General features: G+C 52.3%; 1 protein-coding gene across 1 annotated transcript in view; it reads left to right on the forward strand.

Moving 5' to 3' along the window:
* The window catches only part of POLD4 (DNA polymerase delta 4, accessory subunit), a 67,212-nt gene extending 44,844 nt beyond the window's left edge, over positions 1-22,368 (forward strand). The window contains exons 2-4 of the mRNA XM_088449812.1: positions 19,747-19,824; positions 20,356-20,467; positions 21,322-22,368. Of these exons, the coding sequence (XP_088305938.1) occupies positions 19,747-19,824; positions 20,356-20,467; positions 21,322-21,346 (215 nt within the window). The 3' untranslated portion in view covers positions 21,347-22,368. The remainder of the gene's footprint in view (positions 1-19,746; positions 19,825-20,355; positions 20,468-21,321) is intronic.
* Positions 22,369-23,189: the final 821 nt, after the last annotated feature.

A 23,189-nucleotide genomic window follows, 5' to 3' on the forward strand; every position in this document is an offset into this window, starting at 1 on the left:
TGTGTGTGTTTGTACTGAGCAGTCCCTCCTCTGTCCCCCTGTGTGTGTGTGTACTGAGCAGTCCCTCCTCTATCCCCATATATGTGTGTGTGAGTGTACTGAGCAGTCACTCCTCTGTCCCCCCTGTGTGTGTGTGTACTGAGCAGTCACTCCTCTGTCCCCCTGTGTGTGTGTGTACTGAACAGTCACTCCTCTGTCCCCCTGTGTGTGTGTGTCTACTGAGCAGTCACTCCTCTATACCTGTGTGTGTGTATACTGAGCAGTCACTCCTGTCCCCCTTGTGTGTGTGTGTGCTGAGCAGTCACTCCTCTGTCCCAGTGTGTGTATGTACTGAGCAGTCACTCCTCTGTCCCCCCTGTGTGTGTGTGTGTGCACTGAGCAGTCACTCCTCTGTCGCCCTGTGTGTGTGTGTGTACTGAGCAGTCACTCCTCTGTCCCCGTGTGTGTGTACTGAGCAGTCACTCCTCTGTCCCCCTGTGTGTGTGTGTACTGAGAAGTCACTGATCTGTCCCCCTGTGTGTGTGTACTGAGCAGTCACTCCTGTCCCCGTGTGTGTGTGTGTGTGTACTGAGCAGTCACTCCTCTGACCACCCTGTGTGCGTGTGCTCTGAGCAGTCACTCCTCTGTCCCCCCTGTGTGGGTGTGTGTGCACTGAGCAGTCCCTCCTCTGTCGCCTGTGTGTGTGTGTGTGTGTGTGTGCACTGAGCAGTCACTCCTCTGTCCCCCTGTGTGTGTGTGTGTACTGAGCAGTCACTCCTCTGTCCCCCTGTGTGTGTTTGTACTGAGCAGTCCCTCCTCTGTCCCCCTGTGTGTGTGTGTACTGAGCAGTCCCTCCTCTATCCCCATATGTGTGTGTGTGAGTGTACTGAGCAGTCACTCCTCTGTCCCCCCTGTGTGTGTATGTACTGAGCAGTCACTCCTCTGTCCCCCGTGTTTGTGTGTGTGTGTGTGTGTGTGTGTGTGTGTACTGAGCAGTCACTCCTCTGTCCCCCTGTGTGTGTGTACTGAGCAGTCACTCCTCTGTCCCCGTGTGTGTGTACTGAGCAGTCACTCCTCTGTCCCTGTGTGTGTGTGTACTGAGCAGTCACTCCTCTGTCCCCGTGTGTGTGTGTGTGTGTGTGTACTGAGCAGTCACTCCTCTGTCCCCCTGTGTGTATGTGTGTGCACTGAGCAGTCACTCCTCTGTCCCTCTGCAGGACGTGTGTGTGTGCTGAGCAGTCACTCCTCTGTCCCCATGTGTGTGTGTGTGTACTGAGCAGTCACTCCTCTGTCCACCTTTGTGTGTGTACTGAGCAGTCACTCCTGTCCCCGTGTGTGTGTGTGTGTACTGAGCAGTCACTCCTCTGTCCCCCCTGTGTGTGTGTGTGCTGAGCAGTCACTCCTCTGTCCCCGTGTTTGTGTGTGTACTGAGCAGTCACTCCTCTGGCTCCCCTATGTGTGTGTGTGCTGAGCAGTCACTCCTCTGTCCCAGTGTGTGTGTGTGTACTGAGCAGTCACTCCTCTGGCCCCCTGTGTGTATGTGTGTGTACTAAGCAGTCACTCCTCTGTCCCTGTGTGTGTGTACTGAGCAGTCACTCTGTCCCAGTGTGTGTGTGTGTACTGAGCAGTCACTCCTCTGGCCACTGTGTGTATGTGTGTGTACTGACCAGTCACTCCTCTGTCCCCCCTGTGTGTGTGTAATGAGCACACACACACGGGGACAGAGTCACTCCTCTGTCCCCCTGTGTGTGTGTACTGAGCAGTCACTCCTCTGTCCCCCTGTGTGTGTGTACTGAGCAGTCACTCCTCTGTCCCCCTGTGTGTGTGTGTGTGCACTGAGCAGTCACTCCTCTGTCCCCCTGTGTGTGTGTACTGAGCAGTCACTCCTCTGTCCCCCGTGTGTGTGTTTGCACTGAGCAGTCACTCCTCTGTCCCCCTGTGTGTGTGTGTGTACTGAGCAGTCACTCCTCTGTCCCCCTGTGTGTGTGTACTGAGCAGTCACTCCTCTGTCCCCCTGTGTGTGTGTGCACTGAGCAGTCACTCCTGTCCCCCTGTGTGTGTACTGAGCAGTCACTCCTGTCCCCGTGTGTGTGTGTACTGAGGAGTCACTCCTCTGTCCCCATTGTGTGTGTGTGTGTGTGTGTGTGTGTGTACTGAGCAGTCACTCCTCTGTCCCCCGTGTGTGTGTGCACTGAGCAGTCACTCCTCTGTCCCCCCTGTGTGTTTGTGTGCACTGAGCAGTTACTCCTCTGTCCACCTGTGTGTGTGTACTGAGCAGTCACTCCTCTGTCCCCCTGTGTGTGTACTGAGCAGTCACTCCTGTCCCTGTGTGTGTGTGTGTGTGTGTGTGTGTACTGAGCAGTCACTCCTCTGTCCCCCCTGTGTGTGTGTGTGCACTGAGCAGTCACTCCTCTGTCCCCCTGTGTGTGTGTACTGAGCAGTCACTCCTCTGTCCCCCTGTGTGTGTGTACTGAGCAGTCACTCCTGTCCCCCTGTGTGTGTGTACTGAGCAGTCACTCCTCTGTCCCCGTGTGTGTGTACTGAGCAGTCACTCCTCTGTCCCCCGTGTGTGTGTACTGAGCAGTCACTCCTCTGTCCCCCCTGTGTGAGTGTGCGCACTGAGCAGTCACTCCTCTGTCCCCCTGTGTGTGTGTGTGTGTGTGTGTACTGAGCAGTCACTCCTCTGTCCCCCTGTGTGTGTGTATACTGAGCAGTCACTCCTCTGTCCCCCTGTGTGTGTGTGTACTGAGCAGTTACTCCTCTGTCCACCTGTGTGTGTGTACTGAGCAGTCACTCCTCTGTCCCCCTGTGTGTGTGTGTACTGATCAGTCACTCCTCTGTCCCCCGTGTGTGTGTGTGTGTGTGTGTACTGAGCAGTCACTCCTCTGTCCCCCGTGTGTGTGTGCACAGAGCAGTCACTCCTCTGTCCCCCTGTGTGTGTGTACTGAGCAGTCACTCCTCTTTCCCCCTGTGTGTGTGTACTGAGCAGTCACTCCTCTCTCCCCCTGTGTGTGTGTGTACTGAGCAGTCACTCCTCTGTCCCAGTGTGTGTATGTGTGTGTGTGTACTGAGCAGTCACTCCTCTATCCCCCCTGTGTGTGTGTGTGCACTGAGCAGTCACTCCTCTGTCGCCCTGTGTGTGTGTGTGTACTGAGCAGTCACTCCTCTGTCCCCGTGTGTGTGTACTGAGCAGTCACTCCTCTGTCCCCCTGTGTGTGTGTGTACTGAGCAGTCACTGATCTGTCCCCCTGTGTGTGTGTACTGAGCAGTCACTCCTCTGTCCCCCGTGTGTGTGTGTGTGTGTACTGAGCAGTCACTCCTCTGACCACCCTGTGTGCGTGTGCTCTGAGCAGTCACTCCTCTGTCCCCCCTGTGTGGGTGTGTGTGCACTGAGCAGTCCCTCCTCTGTCGCCTGTGTGTGTGTGTGTGTGTGCACTGAGCAGTCACTCCTCTGTCCCCCTGTGTGTGTGTACTGAGCAGTCACTCCTCTGTCCCCGTGTGTGTTTGTACTGAGCAGTCCCTCCTCTGTCCCCCTGTGTGTGTGTGTACTGAGCAGTCCCTCCTCTATCCCCATATGTGTGTGTGTGAGTGTACTGAGCAGTCACTCCTCTGTCCCCCCTGTGTGTGTATGTACTGAGCAGTCACTCCTCTGTCCCCCGTGTGTGTGTGTGTGTGTGTACTGAGCAGTCACTCCTCTGTCCCCCTGTGTGTGTGTACTGAGCAGTCACTCCTCTGTCCCCGTGTGTGTGTACTGAGCAGTCACTCCTCTGTCCCCGTGTGTGTGTGTACTGAGCAGTCACTCCTCTGTCCCCGTGTGTGTGTGTACTGAGCTGTCACTCCTCTGTCCCCCTGTGTGTATGTGTGTGCACTGAGCAGTCACTCCTCTGTCCCTCTGCAGGACGTGTGTGTGTGCTGAGCAGTCACTCCTCTGTCCCCGTGTGTGTACTGAGCAGTCACTCCTCTGTCCACCTTTGTGTGTGTACTGAGCAGTCACTCCTGTCCCCGTGTGTGTGTGTGTGTACTGAGCAGTCACTCCTCTGTCCCCGTGTTTGTGTGTGTACTGAGCAGTCACTCCTCTGGCCCCCCTATGTGTGTGTGTCCTGAGCAGTCACTCCTCTGTCCCAGTGTGTGTGTGTGTGTACTGAGCAGTCACTCCTCTGGCCCCCTGTGTGTATGTGTGTGTACTAAGCAGTCACTCCTCTGTCCCTGGGTGTGTGTACTGAGCAGTCACTCCTCTGGCCCCCTGTGTGTATGTGTGTGTACTGAGCAGTCACTCCTCTGTCCCCCCTGTGTGTGTGTAATGAGCACACACACACGGGGACAGAGTCACTCCTCTGTCCCCCTGTGTGTGTGTACTGAGCAGTCACTCCTCTGTCCCCCTGTGTGTGTGTACTGAGCAGTCACTCCTCTGTCCCCCTGTGTGTGTGTGTGTGCACTGAGCAGTCACTCCTCTGTCCCCCTGTGTGTGTGTACTGAGCAGTCACTCCTCTGTCCCCCGTGTGTGTGTTTGCACTGAGCAGTCACTCCTCTGTCCCCCGTGTGTGTGTTTGCACTGAGCAGTCACTCCTCTGTCCCCCTGTGTGTGTTTGCACTGAGCAGTCACTCCTGTCCCCTTGTGTGTGTACTGAGCAGTCACTCCTGTCCCCGTGTGTGTGTATACTGAGCAGTCACTCCTCTGTCCCCCCTGTGTGTGTGTGTGTGCACTGAGCAGTCACTCCTCTATCCCCCTGTGTGTGTGTACTGAGCAGTCACTCCTCTGTCCCCCCCTGTGTGTGTGTGTGTGTGCACTGAGCAGTCACTCCTCTGTCCCCCTGTGTGTGTGTGTGCACTGAGCAGTCACTCCTCTGTCCCCCTGTGTGTGTGTGTGTACTGAGCAGTCACTCCTCTGTCCCCCTGTGTGTATGTGTGTACTGAGCAGTCACTCCTCTGTCCCCCTGTGTGTGTGTGTACTGAGCAGTTACTCCTCTGTCCACCTGTGTGTGTGTACTGAGCAGTCACTCCTCTGTCCCCCTGTGTGTGTGTGTGTGTGTGTGTACTGAGCAGTCACTCCTCTGTCCCCCTGTGTGTGTGTATACTGAGCAGTCACTCTTCTGTCCCCCTGTGTGTGTGTACTGAGCAGTCACTCCTCTGTCCCCCTGTGTGTGTGTACTGAGCAGTCACTCCTCTCTCCCCCTGTGTGTGTGTGTACTGAGCAGTCACTCCTCTGTCCCAGTGTGTGTATGTGTGTGTGTGTACTGAGTAGTCACTCCTCTGTCGCCCTGTGTGTGTGTGTGTACTGAGCAGTCACTCCTCTGTCCCCGTGTGTGTGTACTGAGCAGTCACTCCTCTGTCCCCCTGTGTGTGTGTGTACTGAGCAGTCACTGATCTGTCCCCCTGTGTGTGTGTACTGAGCAGTCACTCCTCTGTCCCCCATGTGTGTGTGTGTACTGAGCAGTCACTCCTCTGGCCCCCTGTGTGTATGTGTGTGTACTGAGCAGTCACTCCTCTGGCCCCCTGTGTGTATGTGTGTGTACTGAGCAGTCACTCCTCTGTCCCCCCTGTGTGTGTGTAATGAGCACACACACACGGTGACAGAGTCACTCCTCTGTCCCCCTGTGTGTGTGTACTGAGCAGTCACTCCTCTGTCCCCCTGTGTGTGTGTACTGAGCAGTCACTCCTCTGTCCCCCTGTGTGTGTGTGTGTGCACTGAGCAGTCACTCCTCTGTCCCCCTGTGTGTGTGTACTGAGCAGTCACTCCTCTGTCCCTCGTGTGTGTGTTTGCACTGAGCAGTCACTCCTCTGTCCCCGTGTGTGTGTGTGTACTGAGCAGTCACTCCTCTGTCCCCCCTGTGTGTGTGTGCGCACTGAGCAGTCACTCCTCTGTCCCCCCTGTGTGTGTGTGCGCACTGAGCAGTCACTCCTCTGTCCCCCTGTGTGTGTGTGTGTGTGTGCACTGAGCAGTCACTCCTCTGTCCCCCCGTGTGTGTGTATACTGAGCAGTCACTCTTCTGTCCCCCTGTGTGTACTGAGCAGTCACTCCTCTGTCCCCCTGTGTGTGTGTACTGAGCAGTCACTCCTCTCTCCCCCTGTGTGTGTGTGTACTGAGCAGTCACTCCTCTGTCCCCCTGTGTGTGTTTGCACTGAGCAGTCACTCCTCTGTCCCCCTGTGTGTGTTTGCAGTGAGCAGTCACTCCTGTCCCCCTGTGTGTGTACTGAGCAGTCACTCCTGTCCCCGTGTGTGTGTGTACTGAGCAGTCACTCCTCTGTCCCCCCTGTGTGTGTGTGTGTGTGTACTGAGCAGTCACTCCTCTGTCCCCCAGTGTGTGTGTGTGTACTGAGCAGTCACTCCTCTGTCCCCCTGTGTGTGTGTGTACTGAGCAGTTACTCCTCTGTCCACCTGTGTGTGTACTGAGCAGTCACTCCTCTGTCCCCGTGTGTGTGTGTGTGTGTGTGTGTGTGTACTGAGCAGTCGCTCCTCTGTCCCCCTGTGTGTGTGTATACTGAGCAGTCACTCTTCTGTCCCCCTGTGTGTGTGTACTGAGCAGTCACTCCTCTGTCCCCCTGTGTGTGTGTACTGAGCAGTCACTCCTCTCTCCCCCTGTGTGTGTGTGTACTGAGCAGTCACTCCTCTGTCCCAGTGTGTGTATGTGTGTGTGTGTACTGAGCAGTCACTCCTCTGTCCCCCCTGTGTGTGTGTGTGCACTGAGCAGTCACTCCTCTGTCGCCCTGTGTGTGTGTGTGTACTGAGCAGTCACTCCTCTGTCCCCGTGTGTGTGTACTGAGCAGTCACTCCTCTGTCCCCCTGTGTGTGTGTACTGAGCAGTCACTCCTGTCCCCCTGTGTGTGTGTACTGAGCAGTCACTCCTCTGTCCCCGTGTGTGTGTGTGTACTGAGCAGTCACTCCTCTGTCCCCCCTGTTTGTGTGTGTGCGCACTGAGCAGTCACTCCTCTGTCCCCCCTGTGTGTGTGTGCGCACTGAGCAGTCACTCCTCTGTCCCCCTGTGTGTGTGTGTGTGTGTGCACTGAGCAGTCACTCCTCTGTCCCCCTCTGTGTGTGTATACTGAGCAGTCACTCTTCTGTCCCCCTGTGTGTGTGTACTGAGCAGTCACTCCTCTGTCCCCCTGTGTGTGTGTACTGAGCAGTCACTCCTCTCTCCCCCTGTGTGTGTGTGTACTGAGCAGTCACTCCTCTGTCCCCCTGTGTGTGTGTTTACTGAGCAGTCACTCCGCTGTCCCCCTGTGTGTGTGTACTGAGCAGTCACTCCTCTGTCCCCTGTGTGTGTGTGTGTACTAAGCAGTCACTCCTCTGTCCCCCCCTGTGTGCGTGTGCACTGAGCAGTCACTCCTCTGTCCCCCCTGTGTGGGTGTGTGTGGACTGAGCAGTCCCTCCTCTGTCCCCTGTGTGTGTGTGTGTGCACTGAGCAGTCCCTCCTCTGTCCCCTGTGTGTGTGTGTGTGCACTGAGCAGTCACTCCTCTGTCCCCCTGTGTGTGTGCGCAATGAACAGTCACTCCTGTCCCCCTGTGTGTGTGTACTGAGCAGTCACTCCTCTGTCCCCGTGTGTGTGTGTACTTAGCAGTCACTCCTCTGTCCCCCTGTGTGTATATGTGTGTGTACTGAGCAGTCACTCCTCTGTCCCCCCCTGTGTGTGTCTTCTGAGCAGTCACTCCTCTGTCCCCGTGTGTGCATGTGCTGAGGAGTCACTCCTCTGTCCCCCTGTGTGTATCTGTGTACTGAGCAGTCACTCCTGTCCCCGTGTGTGTGTGTGTGTGTGCTGAGCAGTCACTCCTCTGTCCCTCTGTGTGTGTTTGTACTGAGCAGTCACTCCTCTGTCCCCCTGTGTGTGTGTGTACTGAGCAGTCACTTCTCTGTCCCCCTGTGTGTGTGTGTACTGAGCAGTCACTCTTCTGTCCCCCTGTGTGTGTGTACTGAGCAGTCACTCCTCTGTCCCCCCGTGTGTGTGTGTACTGAGCAGTCTCTCCTCTGTCCCCCTGTGTGTGTGTGTGTACTGAGCAGTCACTCCTCTGTCCCCCTGTGTGTGTGTGTACTGAGCAGTCACTCCTCTGTCCCCCCTGTGTGTGTGTGCGCACTGAGCAGTCACTCCTCTGTCCCCCTGTGTGTGTGTGTGTGTGTGTGTGTACTGAGCAGTCACTCCTCTGTCCCCCTGTGTGTGTGTATACTGAGCAGTCACTCCTCTGTCCCCCTGTGTGTATGTGTACTGAGCAGTTACTCCTCTGTCCCCCTGTGTGTGTGTGTGTACTGAGCAGTCACTCCTCTGTCCCCCTGTGTGTGTGTAATGAGCACACACACACGGGGACAGAGTCACTCCTCTGTCCCCCTGTGTGTGTGTACTGAGCAGTCACTCCTCTGTCCCCCTGTGTGTGTGTACTGAGCAGTCACTCCTCTGTCCCCCTGTGTGTGTGTGTGTGCACTGAGCAGTCACTCCTCTGTCCCCCTGTGTGTGTGTACTGAGCAGTCACTCCTCTGTCCCCCGTGTGTGTGTTTGCACTGAGCAGTCACTCCTCTGTCCCCCTGTGTGTGTGTGTACTGAGCAGTCACTCCTCTGTCCCCCTGTGTGTGTGTGTACTGAGCAGTCACTCCTCTGTCCCCCTGTGTGTGTTTGCACTGAGCAGTCACTCCTGTCCCCTTGTGTGTGTACTGAGCAGTCACTTCTGTCCCCGTGTGTGTGTGTACTGAGCAGTCACTCCTCTGCCCCCCCTGTGTGTGTGTGCACTGAGCAGTCACTCCTCTATCCCCCTGTGTGTGTGTACTGAGCAGTCACTCCTCTGTCCCCCCTGTGTGTGTGTGTGCACTGAGCAGTCACTCCTCTGTCCCCCTGTGTGTGTGTGTGTACTGAGCAGTCACTCCTCTGTCCCCCTGTGTGTGTGTGTACTGAGCAGTTACTCCTCTGTCCACCTGTGTGTGTGTACTGAGCAGTCACTCCTCTGTCCCCCTGTGTGTGTGTGTGTGTGTGTGTGTACTGAGCAGTCACTCCTCTGTCCCCCTGTGTGTGTGTATACTGAGCAGTCACTCTTCTGTCCCCCTGTGTGTGTGTACTGAGCAGTCACTCCTCTGTCCCCCTGTGTGTGTGTACTGAGCAGTCACTCCTCTCTCCCCCTGTGTGTGTGTGTACTGAGCAGTCACTCCTCTGTCCCAGTGTGTGTATGTGTGTGTGTGTACTGAGCAGTCACTCCTCTGTCCCCCCTGTGTGTGTGTGTGCACTGAGCAGTCACTCCTCTGTCGCCCTGTGTGTGTGTGTGTACTGAGCAGTCACTCCTCTGTCCCCGTGTGTGTGTACTGAGCAGTCACTCCTCTGTCCCCCTGTGTGTGTGTGTACTGAGCAGTCACTGATCTGTCCCCCTGTGTGTGTGTACTGAGCAGTCACTCCTCTGTCCCCGTGTGTGTGTGTGTACTGAGCAGTCACTCCTCTGGCCCCCTGTGTGTATGTGTGTGTACTGAGCAGTCACTCCTCTGTCCCCCCTGTGTGTGTGTAATGAGCACACACACACGGGGACAGAGTCACTCCTCTGTCCCCCTGTGTGTGTGTACTGAGCAGTCACTCCTCTGTCCCCCTGTGTGTGTGTACTGAGCAGTCACTCCTCTGTCCCCCTGTGTGTGTGTGTGTGCACTGAGCAGTCACTCCTCTGTCCCCCTGTGTGTGTGTACTGAGCAGTCACTCCTCTGTCCCTCGTGTGTGTGTTTGCACTGAGCAGTCACTCCTCTGTCCCCGTGTGTGTGTGTGTACTGAGCAGTCACTCCTCTGTCCCCCCTGTGTGTGTGTGCGCACTGAGCAGTCACTCCACTGTCCCCCGTGTGTGTGTGCGCACTGAGCAGTCACTCCTCTGTCCCCCTGTGTGTGTGTGTGCACTGAGCAGTCACTCCTCTGTCCCCCCGTGTGTGTGTATACTGAGCAGTCACTCTTCTGTCCCCCTGTGTGTGTGTACTGAGCAGTCACTCCTCTGTCCCCCTGTGTGTGTGTACTGAGCAGTCACTCCTCTCTCCCCCTGTGTGTGTGTGTACTGAGCAGTCACTCCTCTGTCCCCCTGTGTGTGTGTACTGAGCAGTCACTCCTCTGTCCCCCTGTGTGTGTTTGCACTGAGCAGTCACTCCTGTCCCCCTGTGTGTGTACTGAGCAGTCACTCCTGTCCCCGTGTGTGTGTGCACTGAGCAGTCACTCCTCTGTCCCCCCTGTGTGTGTGTGTGCACTGAGCAGTCACTCCTCTATCCCCCTGTGTGTGTGTACTGAGCAGTCACTCCTCTGTCCCCCCTGTGTGTGTGTGTGTGCACTGAGCAGTCACTCCTCTGTCCCCCAGTGTGTGTGTGTGTACTGAGCAGTCACTCCTCTGTCCCCCTGTGTGTGTGTGTACTGAGCAGTTACTCCTCTGTCCACCTGTGTGTGTACTGAGCAGTCACTCCTCTGTCCCCCTGTGTGTGTGTGTGTGTGTGTGTGTGTGTACTGAGCAGTCACTCCTCTGTCCCCCTGTGTGTGTGTATACTGAGCAGTCACTCTTCTGTCCCCCTGTGTGTGTGTACTGAGCAGTCACTCCTCTGTCCCCCTGTGTGTGTGTACTGAGCAGTCACTCCTCTCCCCCTGTGTGTGTGTACTGAGCAGTCACTCCTCTGTCCCAGTGTGTGTATGTGTGTGTGTGTACTGAGCAGTCACTCCTCTGTCCCCCCTGTGTGTGTGCACTGAGCAGTCACTCCTCTGTCGCCCTGTGTGTGTGTGTGTACTGAGCAGTCACTCCTCTGTCCCCGTGTGTGTGTACTGAGCAGTCACTCCTCTGTCCCCCTGTGTGTGTGTACTGAGCAGTCACTCCTGTCCCCCTGTGTGTGTGTACTGAGCAGTCACTCCTCTGTCCCCGTGTGTGTGTGTGTACTGAGCAGTCACTCCTCTGTCCCCCCTGTGTGTGTGTGTGCGCACTGAGCAGTCACTCCTCTGTCCCCCCTGTGTGTGTGTGCGCACTGAGCAGTCACTCCTCTGTCCACCTGTGTGTGTGTGTGTGTGCACTGAGCAGTCACTCCTCTGTCCCCCTGTGTGTGTGTACTGAGCAGTCACTCCTCTGTCCCCCTGTGTGTGTGTGTACTGAGCAGTCACTCCTCTGTCCCCCTGTGTGTGTGTACTGAGCAGTCACTCCTCTGTCCCCTGTGTGTGTGTGTGTACTAAGCAGTCACTCCTCTGTCCCCCCCTGTGTGCGTGTGCACTGAGCAGTCACTCCTCTGTCCCCCCTGTGTGGGTGTGTGTGGACTGAGCAGTCCCTCCTCTGTCCCCTGTGTGTGTGTGTGTGCACTGAGCAGTCACTCCTCTGTCCCCCCTGTGTGAGTGTGTGTACTGAGCAGTCACTCCTCTGTCCCCCTGTGTGTGTGCGCAATGAACAGTCACTCCTGTCCCCCTGTGTGTGTGTACTGAGCAGTCACTCCTCTGTCCCCCTGTGTGTATATGTGTGTGTACTGAGCAGTCACTCCTCTGTCCCCCCCTGTGTGTGTCTTCTGAGCAGTCACTCCTCTGTCCCCATGTGTGCATGTGCTGAGGAGTCACTCCTCTGTCCCCCTGTGTGTATCTGTGTACTGAGCAGTCACTCCTGTCCCCGTGTGTGTGTGTGTGCTGAGCAGTCACTCCTCTGTCCCTCTGTGTGTGTTTGTACTGAGCAGTCACTCCTCTGTCCCCCTGTGTGTGTGTGTACTGAGCAGTCACTTCTCTGTCCCCCTGTGTGTGTACTGAGCAGTCACTCTTCTGTCCCCCTGTGTGTGTGTACTGAGCAGTCACTCCTCTGTCCCCCTGTGTGTGTGTGTACTGAGCAGTCTCTCCTCTGTCCCCCTGTGTGTGTGTGTGTACTGAGCAGTCACTCCTCTGTCCCCCTGTGTGTGTGTGTACTGAGCAGTCACTCCTCTGTCCCCCTGTGTGTGTGTACTGAGCAGTCACTCCTCTGTCCCCCGTGTGTGTGTGTGTACTGAGCAGTCACTCCTCTGTCCCCCCTGTGTGTGTGTGTACTGAGCAGTCCCTCCTCTGTCCCCGTATGTGTGTGTGTGTGTGTGTGTGTGTGTGTGTGTACTGAGCAGTCACTCCTCTGTCCCCCTGTGTGTGTGCGCACTGAACAGTCAGTCCTGTCCCCCTGTGTGTGTGTACTGAGCATTCACTCCTCTGTCCCCGTGTGTGTGTACTGAGCAGTCACTCCTCTGTCCCCGTGTGTGTGTGTGTGTCTACTGAGCAGTCACTCCTCTATACCCGTGTGTGTGTGTATACTGAGCAGTCACTCCTGTCCCCCTTGTGTGTGTGCTGAGCAGTCACTCCTCTGTCCCAGTGTGTGTGTGTGTACTGAGCAGTCACTTCTCTGTCCCCGTGTGTGTGTGTACTGAGCAGTCACTCTTCTGTCCCCGTGTGTACTGAGCAGTCACTCCTCTGTCCCCCTGTGTGTGTTTGTACTGAGCAGTCACTCCTGTCCCCCTTGTGTGTGTGCTGAGCAGTCACTCCTCTGTCCCAGTGTGTGTGTGTGTACTGAGCAGTCACTTCTCTGTCCCCGTGTGTGTACTGAGCAGTCACTCCTCTGTCCCCCTGTGTGTGTTTGTACTGAGCAGTCACTCCTCTGTCCCCCTGTGTGTACTGAGCAGTCACTCCTCTGTCCCCCTGTGTGTGTTTGTACTGAGCAGTCACTCCTCTGTCCCCCTGTGTGTGTGTGTGTGTGTACTGAGCAGTCCCTCCTCTGTCCCCGTATGTGTGTGTGAGTGTACTGAGCTGTCACTCCTCTGTCCCCCGTGTCTGTGTGTGTACTGAGCAGTCACTCCTCTGTCCCCCCTGTGTGTGTACTGAGCAGTCACTCCTGTCCCCGTGTGTGTGTACTGAGCAGTCACTCCTCTGTCCCCGTGTGTGTGTACTGAGCAGTCACTCCTCTGTCCCCGTGTGTGTGTACTGAGCAGTCACTCCTCTGTCCCCGTGTGTGTGTGTGTACTGAGCAGTCACTCCTCTGTCCCCCTGTGTGTATATGTGTGTGTACTGAGCAGTTACTCCTCTGTCCCCCCTGTGTGTGTCTACTGAGCAGTCACTCCTCTGTCCCCGTGTGTGCATGTGCTGAGGAGTCACTCCTCTGTCCCCCTGTGTGTATGTGTGTTCTGAGCAGTCACTCCTGTCCCCGTGTGTGTGTGCTGAGCAGTCACTCCTCTGTCCCTCTGTGTGTGTTTGTACTGAGCAGTCACTCCTCTGTCCCCCTGTGTGTTTGTACTGAGCAGTCACTCCTCTGTCCCTCTGTGTGTGTACTGAGCAGTCACTCCTCTGTCCCCGTGTGTGTGTACTGAGCAGTCACTCCTCTGTCCCTCTGTGTGTGTTTGTACTGAGCAGTCACTCCTCTGTCCCCCTGTGTGTGTACTGAGCAGTCACTTCTCTGTCCCCCTGTGTGTGTACTGAGCAGTCACTCCTCTGTCCCCCCTGTGTGTGTGTGTGTACTGAGCAGTCACTCCTCTGTCCCCCTGTGTGTGTGCGCACTGAACAGTCAGTCCTGTCCCCCTGTGTGTGTGTACTGAGCATTCACTCCTCTGTCCCCGTGTGTGTGTACTGAGCAGTCACTCCTCTGTCCCCGTGTGTGTGTGTGTGTCTACTGAGCAGTCACTCCTCTATACCCGTGTGTGTGTGTATACTGAGCAGTCACTCCTGTCCCCCTTGTGTGTGTGCTGAGCAGTCACTCCTCTGTCCCAGTGTGTGTGTGTGTACTGAGCAGTCACTTCTCTGTCCCCGTGTGTGTGTGTACTGAGCAGTCACTCTTCTGTCCCCGTGTGTACTGAGCAGTCACTCCTCTGTCCCCCTGTGTGTGTTTGTACTGAGCAGTCACTCCTGTCCCCCTTGTGTGTGTGCTGAGCAGTCACTCCTCTGTCCCAGTGTGTGTGTGTGTACTGAGCAGTCACTTCTCTGTCCCCGTGTGTGTGTGTACTGAGCAGTCACTCTTCTGTCCCCCTGTGTGTACTGAGCAGTCACTCCTCTGTCCCCCTGTGTGTGTTTGTACTGAGCAGTCACTCCTCTGTCCCCCTGTGTGTGTGTGTGTACTGAGCAGTCCCTCCTCTGTCCCCGTATGTGTGTGTGAGTGTACTGAGCTGTCACTCCTCTGTCCCCCGTGTCTGTGTGTGTACTGAGCAGTCACTCCTCTGTCCCCCCTGTGTGTGTACTGAGCAGTCACTCCTGTCCCCGTGTGTGTGTACTGAGCAGTCACTCCTCTGTCCCCGTGTGTGTGTACTGAGCAGTCACTCCTCTGTCCCCGTGTGTGTGTACTGAGCAGTCACTCCTCTGTCCCCGTGTGTGTGTGTGTACTGAGCAGTCACTCCTCTGTCCCCCTGTGTGTATATGTGTGTGTACTGAGCAGTTACTCCTCTGTCCCCCCTGTGTGTGTCTACTGAGCAGTCACTCCTCTGTCCCCGTGTGTGCATGTGCTGAGGAGTCACTCCTCTGTCCCCCTGTGTGTATGTGTGTTCTGAGCAGTCACTCCTGTCCCCGTGTGTGTGTGCTGAGCAGTCACTCCTCTGTCCCTCTGTGTGTGTTTGTACTGAGCAGTCACTCCTCTGTCCCCCTGTGTGTTTGTACTGAGCAGTCACTCCTCTGTCCCTCTGTGTGTGTACTGAGCAGTCACTCCTCTGTCCCCGTGTGTGTGTACTGAGCAGTCACTCCTCTGTCCCTCTGTGTGTGTTTGTACTGAGCAGTCACTCCTCTGTCCCTCTGTGTGTGTTTGTACTGAGCAGTCACTCCTCTGTCCCCCTGTGTGTGTACTGAGCAGTCACTTCTCTGTCCCCCTGTGTGTGTACTGAGCAGTCACTCCTCTGTCCCCCCTGTGTGTGTGTGTGTACTGAGCAGTCACTCCTCTGTCCCCCTGTGTGTGTGCGCACTGAACAGTCAGTCCTGTCCCCCTGTGTGTGTGTACTGAGCATTCACTCCTCTGTCCCCGTGTGTGTGTACTGAGCAGTCACTCCTCTGTCCCCGTGTGTGTGTGTGTGTCTACTGAGCAGTCACTCCTCTATACCCGTGTGTGTGTGTATACTGAGCAGTCACTCCTGTCCCCCTTGTGTGTGTGCTGAGCAGTCACTCCTCTGTCCCAGTGTGTGTGTGTGTACTGAGCAGTCACTTCTCTGTCCCCGTGTGTGTGTGTACTGAGCAGTCACTCTTCTGTCCCCGTGTGTACTGAGCAGTCACTCCTCTGTCCCCCTGTGTGTGTTTGTACTGAGCAGTCACTCCTGTCCCCCTTGTGTGTGTGCTGAGCAGTCACTCCTCTGTCCCAGTGTGTGTGTGTGTACTGAGCAGTCACTTCTCTGTCCCCGTGTGTGTGTACACTGAGCAGTCACTCTTCTGTCCCCCTGTGTGTACTGAGCAGTCACTCCTCTGTCCCCCTGTGTGTGTTTGTACTGAGCAGTCACTCCTCTGTCCCCCTGTGTGTGTGTGTGTACTGAGCAGTCCCTCCTCTGTCCCCGTATGTGTGTGTGAGTGTACTGAGCTGTCACTCCTCTGTCCCCCGTGTCTGTGTGTGTACTGAGCAGTCACTCCTCTGTCCCCCCTGTGTGTGTACTGAGCAGTCACTCCTGTCCCCGTGTGTGTGTACTGAGCAGTCACTCCTCTGTCCCCGTGTGTGTGTACTGAGCAGTCACTCCTCTGTCCCCGTGTGTGTGTACTGAGCAGTCACTCCTCTGTCCCCGTGTGTGTGTGTGTACTGAGCAGTCACTCCTCTGTCCCCCTGTGTGTATATGTGTGTGTACTGAGCAGTTACTCCTCTGTCCCCCCTGTGTGTGTCTACTGAGCAGTCACTCCTCTGTCCCCGTGTGTGCATGTGCTGAGGAGTCACTCCTCTGTCCCCCTGTGTGTATGTGTGTTCTGAGCAGTCACTCCTGTCCCCGTGTGTGTGTGCTGAGCAGTCACTCCTCTGTCCCTCTGTGTGTGTTTGTACTGAGCAGTCACTCCTCTGTCCCCCTGTGTGTTTGTACTGAGCAGTCACTCCTCTGTCCCTCTGTGTGTGTACTGAGCAGTCACTCCTCTGTCCCCGTGTGTGTGTACTGAGCAGTCACTCCTCTGTCCCTCTGTGTGTGTTTGTACTGAGCAGTCACTCCTCTGTCCCTCTGTGTGTGTTTGTACTGAGCAGTCACTCCTCTGTCCCCCTGTGTGTGTACTGAGCAGTCACTTCTCTGTCCCCCTGTGTGTGTACTGAGCAGTCACTCCTCTGTCCCCCTGTGTGTGTGTGTACTGAGCAGTCACTCCTCTGTCCCCCTGTGTGTGTGTACTGAGCAGTCACTCCTCTGTCCCCCCTGTGTGTGTGTGTGTACTGAGCAGTCACTCCTCTGTCCCCCCTGTGTGTGTGTGTGTACTGAGCAGTCACTCCTCTATCCCCATGTGTGTGTGTGTACTGAGCAGTCACTCCTCTGTACCCCGTGTGTGTGTGTGTACTGAGCAGTCACTCCTCTGTCCCCCTGTGTGTGTGTGTCTGCTGAGCAGTCACTCCTCTGTCCCTCTGTATGACATGTGTGTGTGTGTGTGTGTACTGAGCAGTCACTCCTCTGTCCCCCTGTGTGTGTGTGTGTGCTGAGCAGTTACTCCTCTGTCATCACTCCTGTAGTTTTGTGCTGGGGACACTCTAGACAATATTTTGAATGATTTGACAGATTCCGACGCATCGGAATGACAAATTCAAATCGTGTAATGTGTATTGTGCACCCACTATCGTGATCCCGATGCGCACTCCCGCCGGTCGTCCGTCGCATCCTCAAATTTTATGTACATGCAGAAAGATCTGAGGATGTCGCTAGCACGATGCCATATCGTTGCAGGCATCGGCAAGTGTCTATGCACTTGCCGATGCCGGCACCCCCGCTGGGTATGTCGCTTATGAGGTCGATACACACTAGACATCGTCTAGTGTGTACCGGCCTTAAAGGACAGCCCATGATGGTGCCATGGTCTGTCTCCCATGTCCCCAGAATGTTGCAGCTTGTTGGGATCCCACTAGTTACTTCACCTGATCTTGAATGGTATCAACCGTCATGGTAAAAATAATAGGTAGCCCTGTTTGCTCTAGGTCAGTGGTTCTCAAACTCGGCCCTCAGGTCACATTTTACTGGTCACCCAACAGGTGTAGTCATTAGGCCGGCCATACACGGTAAGATTTTTTTTAGCCGATGTGCACGGTTTCGATCGATTGTAACGGTCAATTGTGCACATCGTATGTGGTTTGGCATGCTGTACGACGGTGATGCGCGTCCCCGCCGTCATACAGCGGCATCGTAGATCTTACGAAAATACCATAAGATCTGCGATCCATCATGCTGTTAAATAGGTAACTGAAGCATCTTGTAAGATGCATCGTTTACCATTCACAGCAGCATGCGATGCATCGGGCTGAATTTGAAAAAGTACTGAGGTGTTGTACATTTTCAAATCGCCCCGTGTATGGCCCGCATAACTTACTGACACATTTTAAAAGATCCACAGGTGGAACTAATTATTTCACTTGTGTTTCTGTGGGGGACATGGAAAACATGCACTGTTTGTTGTCCTGAGGACAGAGGGCCTAATTCAGCCCCCCTCGCGAGCGCTGAGCGCTCGCTAGCGGGTCGATGTTGGCCAAGTGCGCATGCGCACGACGGAGGCGGCCAAGCCGTCGTTATGGGTCTCGCACCAAAGGAGGCGTGCTGTCGATGGTGAGTGACAGCACGCCCCCTTTGATGGGCGTGCCGGGGGCGTGGCTGCCCAGACTGAGGCGTTCCCATGGGAACGCCTACCGTCTGGGGCCGGCCCCACTGACATCACAAGTGATGTCAGTGGGATGCTCTTGGCTCTGATAGAGCCGAAAGCACTCCAGGGCTTGCGGCAACGAGACCCTACCGCAAGGGTCTCGTCGCAAGCCCAAAGGTCGCGATGGTCTTGACCATCGCGACCATCATTTTGGCCGCTCGCTATAGCTGTGGGTGGGTGGTCTTAAATTCAGAGGTACGGCCCTTATTCAGAGCGAGCGCTGTCAGAGCGTCCGGCTCTGAATCAGGGCCAGAGTTTTAGAACCTGTGCCCTAGGTAAATAACATCACAGTACTGTCTTTTGGTACGTTGAAAACCTTATTGCCCAGGCATCACTGAAAAGGTGAATGAGTAGATCCTTATGTAACAAGCCTTGATGTAGCACCATGTTTTGTGGTCCATTCTGCACCTATGTAAAGTAATGAGCCAGTCAGGAGGCATCATAGCGATTTTGTCACAATTTTGCTGCCAGCTACATGGAGTAAGTTGTAAAAGAAAAGGTTTTATTTGTTCTTTATTATTTTTGAGCCGCATGGGAGGCAGGTAATGCAAAGTCCAAGGCGTTGCATGATTTGGCTAGTGATCCAGAGGTTCTATTCCAGACATCAGCAATAACCTAACAGAGATTCCTACGCTGAGGATAGTAACAATGTTAGTTCTATTAGGGATTAAAAAGAAAGAATAAAAAAGGGGAGAGAAAGAGAGGAGGGGGACAGGAGGATCTCTTTAGACTTTGCTTTAATCGAGAGGGAGCAAAACCAAAGTAATAGAGTCCCTTACAAAATGGAAGAGATAGGACAATAACAGGTGACAGCGGGTCTGAGGAAGCCAACCGGAATGGGACCAAACAATAGAGGCAGTCTTACCCAAGGAGAGAGATGTCAGGTCAGGGAAAGTGCCATTACATGCTCTGGGCCAGCATAGTAATGTTTTTTGAAATCAGGGACCTATCCGCCAGCGCTGAACACTGAGGGCTCTAACTCTTGGGGGCAAATTTACTAATGTGAGAGTTTTTAGAAGTGAGTTTTAAAAGTGGTGTGGCACATAGCAACCAATCAGATTCTAGCTATTATCCTCTAGAAGGTGCTAGTTAAATGTTAAGTAGAATTTGATTGGTTGCTATGGGCAACATCACTTTTAAAACTCACTTCTAAAAACTCTCACTTTAGTAAATTTACCCCTTGGTTTCTTGTCTTCGCATATAAATTGAGTGACCATCTGCTTTAGGGCGAGAAATGTATTCGGGGGACATTCATGGGCAACATTTGCAATAGGTATAACGGTCTTTTAGGGGTCTATTTACTAAGCCTTGGAACGAGATAAAGTACCAGCTAACCAGGTCCTGTAATTTTTTAAACACAGCCTGTGACATGACAGAAGCTGATTAGCTGGTACTTTATCGCCGTTCACTTTATCCCCATCCAAGGCTTAGTAAATAGACCCCTTAAGCCTGCCACACACTAGACCAACTTACATCCAACCAGCCAACTAGATGATTGGTTGGAATGAGAATCTGGTAATGTATGGGAGTAACTGATGATCAGCAATTTGCTCCTAAATGCCAGAAAACAGATGAAAATGGTCGGTCAGACAAGTTTGTTAAATGTTTGATCTAAACTATTTGTTCTAACAGTTTTGGTCCATTTTCCAGCGTTTGGGAGCAAATTGCTGATTGTATTCCTTACCAGATTTTCATTCCAACCAATCAACTAGTTGGCTGGTTGGACAGATAATGTTTAGATGTGTGGCCAGCTTTATAAGGGGGGAATTGTGCACCATCCAACACCTAGCCAAAACAAATCCAGCCACCAAGGTTTAGTTGAAATATACCATTATTAGTTTATTAAGGCTCTCTTCCAGACATGAACTGGGGCCTAAAGCAGGAACAACTGCAAACGTTAAGTAAATGCAATTACACATCTCCATCCAAAATTTGTTGTTACTTACCTGTATTGACGAATTACAATAGGACTCTTTCCTTAGTGAGTGTGAGCAAGTAGTGTATCCTACCTTTGTCTATTAATGTATGTCTCCTGTCATGCAGACGCTCCACCCCCAGAACCATCTGCCTTACAGGAACTTATTCAGTTTGACCTGGACTGGCGTTTTGGACCATGTACAGGTGAGGTATAATAATATAATAAAGACTCGGGCTATGATAGAAAAGGTATGTAGCAAGTAGAAAGGTAGGACTCTTATTTACCAATGTAATATAGAGCTCACTGCTTTGTTTTTTAGTTATTACATATAAAGCAAAACATTGATTTTGGTGCATGAAATAGTGGAGAGTAACACACGTGGCACATGGTAAGAACCTCATTACCATGCGGGAGCTCTCTAGCTCCGCCCTGGCTCCTCCTCCATGCACACCCCTGGCAGGTAGCTCCGGCACCTTGCAGCCATAGTCACTAATTTAATTGCCCCCCCCCCATAGTCAATATGCAGAGAACCAATTATTTATAGAGTGGCAAAACTGTTGTATGCAATGGAGGTCTTCATTTTACGAGCCAACTTGTCTGACATTGAGTACTTTGTATTACCGCTAGACTATTCTAGTTGTTTTTAGCAAGTAGTTTTAATGTTTCAGTTTAAAATCTATTTAAACCGAGAAATGCTCCTTGTTTGAACTTTGGAACTTTTGCTTTGCCCTCAGGTATCACCCGATTGCAGCGATGGCAGAGGGCACAGGATTTGGGACTAGCGCCTCCAGAAAACATAAGAGAGATACTGACGGCCCACAGTGCAGATCCCCAATACCAGTGCAAGTGAGTGCTTGGCGGATGAGCAGTGCTTTGTTATACAAGGAGCTTATAGCTCAGTGGTGGTGTAAGCACAATGAGGGATGGACAGGCAGGAACTGAGAGCTTCAGAGTAAATCCACACGGGACATTCCTGGCAGACTCATCTTATCCTGCAATGTTGGTGGGCATCTTATCCTGCAATGTTGGTGGGCTTGAGTTCCCGGGGGGAGCAGCCTGAACGCAAACAACCTATAGACATCAAGACCAATTGAATTGTCCCCACACTGAGAGAGGAAAAGAAAGAACCTATTAGGTGGCCCAAGGATATGAGAAAAAGGCGACTGATTTATGGGCTTAGGCAGATCATATTATAATAATTGTGTTTAAAATTTAAATACAATATTTAACTAGATTTACAAGGGCCATTAAATCTAACATTACTTTATAACAGTGGTTCTCAAACTCAGTCCTCAGGACCCCACACACAGGTCACATTTTCCAGGTCTCCTGGCAGGTGCACAGGTGTATTCATTACTCACTGACACATTTTAAAAGAGCCACAGGTGGACATATTTATTTCACTTGTGTTTCTATGAGGAAACCTGGAAAACATGCACTGTTTGGGGTCCTGAGGACAGAGTTTGAGAACCTGTGCTTTATATAAATGGATATAGAAAAGGTTTAGTAATATGTAAACTTTTTAGGCCTTACACAAACGTTTTACCACAGCCTGAGCCTGTGGTCAGAGAGCTCTTATATTCTGTCATATTGTTTTCACTAAATGTCTGTCTGCCTGCTTTTCCCTTCTCACCTTTGGACAATAACGTGTGCATTGTTATGCTTACTCAGTGACCTTTGCTTTTTGTGCCATATTTCAGCCTGTGGTGTGCATACGCCATTTGAGGAGAAGGCGTAACTAGCAACGACGACTGCACAGAGGTCCGCACCACACAAAATGGCTGCACGATGGGACTCGATCGCTTAAGGATTACTAATCAGTGGTAAAGTGCCACTCTCATCCCAATATATATCTCTACTGTTTTCATAGTTAAATATTTGTATTTACGGAGATACAAATAACGCGTTTTGATCTGCGACAGTTTTCACGAATGCTTATTTTTGTATTCTACTTCAGTCAGACTGTTATCATATTCTGATGTATGTGCCAAATCCAGAGAGGTGCTTTTACATACCGATTTCAAGTTTTGAAATAGTGAGGAGACCAATCAGAAACGTTATCTAATTAAAGTAAGGAGTCGAACGTAGGTGCTATCCCTGAAACCACGGCAGCTTTATTCTGAACTGAGATGGCATCAAGTAGGATTCAGTGATTTCTATAGAGAAGGTGCCATGCGGAATCTGGATGTAACACATTAGGACATGCTATGCCCATGTATGCCCTATTTACGGTTCAGCTGCATTCACTAAATAGCTCAGGGTGATCATCCATAGGTGCAGGGAGTACGACAGGATCTTGGGCATCAACGAAGGACAGACATGATATAGGTTATAGCTTAGTAATATCTGTTATGTAAGAAAATGTTATCACATAACGACTGGGCAAAGCCTTCATTTAAGTGAAAAAGCCTTTTTTTTTTGTAAATCTAAATTGACTTTTGGCAGAAAGTAATGCCAACATCTCCGCACAGTATGAAGCCATAGATCTGTAATAAGCTTTTTAGAGATTTCTGGATGTGTTTGATGAAAAAAATTCCATCTCAATATATCTAATTTCTCGTTACAATTTCAATGTTCAGAAATTCAGAATTTTATTTTTTTTAAATTCTTTTTTATTTTTATTTCCCCCAAAATATTTTGCTTTATAAGATGTCGCAATTGTGCACTAAGACAGAACTGTACTTATCTCTTGGCTTTTATTGTGCACATTGTAAATTTTTTGATACTGTTATAAAGATGTTCTTTAAGTGATTGTCTCCCGTGTTTATTATCAGGGGTTATTGATCTGGGTAAAATTATTATTTAAAGCAGGCAAAAAAGCAATGTAGAGAACGGTCTGAGCGTTTCTTATTCTGAATGTGCGTAGTTTTTTTTCTAAGTGTGTGTAAGCATGTAAATGTTTATTAGTGTATGCCAATGAGTATGAGATTATATATACAAACACACACAAACACATTGACTGTATTGACGAGGATCAACTACAGGGAACATGGCCCGTGGATCATCATTTGCAGCAACAAGTAAGCAACCACATACTGTACTTTACCTAGGTTGGTGCCACCTAGACACAAGTCATTTCAAAACATGGGTTTGCATAGACAGTTCAGTCAGATTCAGTGCATGATTCGTCAAGATATACAACACTGGCATATGCACCAGGTGTAACCATTCCGTATACTCTCCCACAGCAAGAGAGTAGAGAAAGCATAGTAATAGCTTAATCATGTGGCTCAACAGTGTGAATAGGAAAATGCAAAAGTCACATTACTCTATTTGTAGACAATATAATATAATGATCATAGAATATACGTGTCATATATATGAGAGGATAGCAGAGCCGTAACTAGACTTTTTGGTGCCCTGTGCCAGAGAGAGCATTGGTGACGCCCCCACCCCCATCTTTTTAAAAATAGTGAGAGAAGATAATGCTTCCGAAAGAGGGCCATGTCCTCATGGGGGAAGGGCCAGGGAAGAGATAGGGGAGGTCAGGAGATGCTGGGGATGAAATAAGAGGAAGCTACAAGAGAGAATGATAATAAACAGGAAAATTGACAGGCCCAAACAGTGC

This window comes from Taudactylus pleione, unplaced genomic scaffold (genome assembly GCF_031769625.1).
Source record: "Taudactylus pleione unplaced genomic scaffold, aTauple2 ptg000497l, whole genome shotgun sequence".
NCBI classification, from domain to species: domain Eukaryota; kingdom Metazoa; phylum Chordata; class Amphibia; order Anura; family Myobatrachidae; genus Taudactylus; species Taudactylus pleione.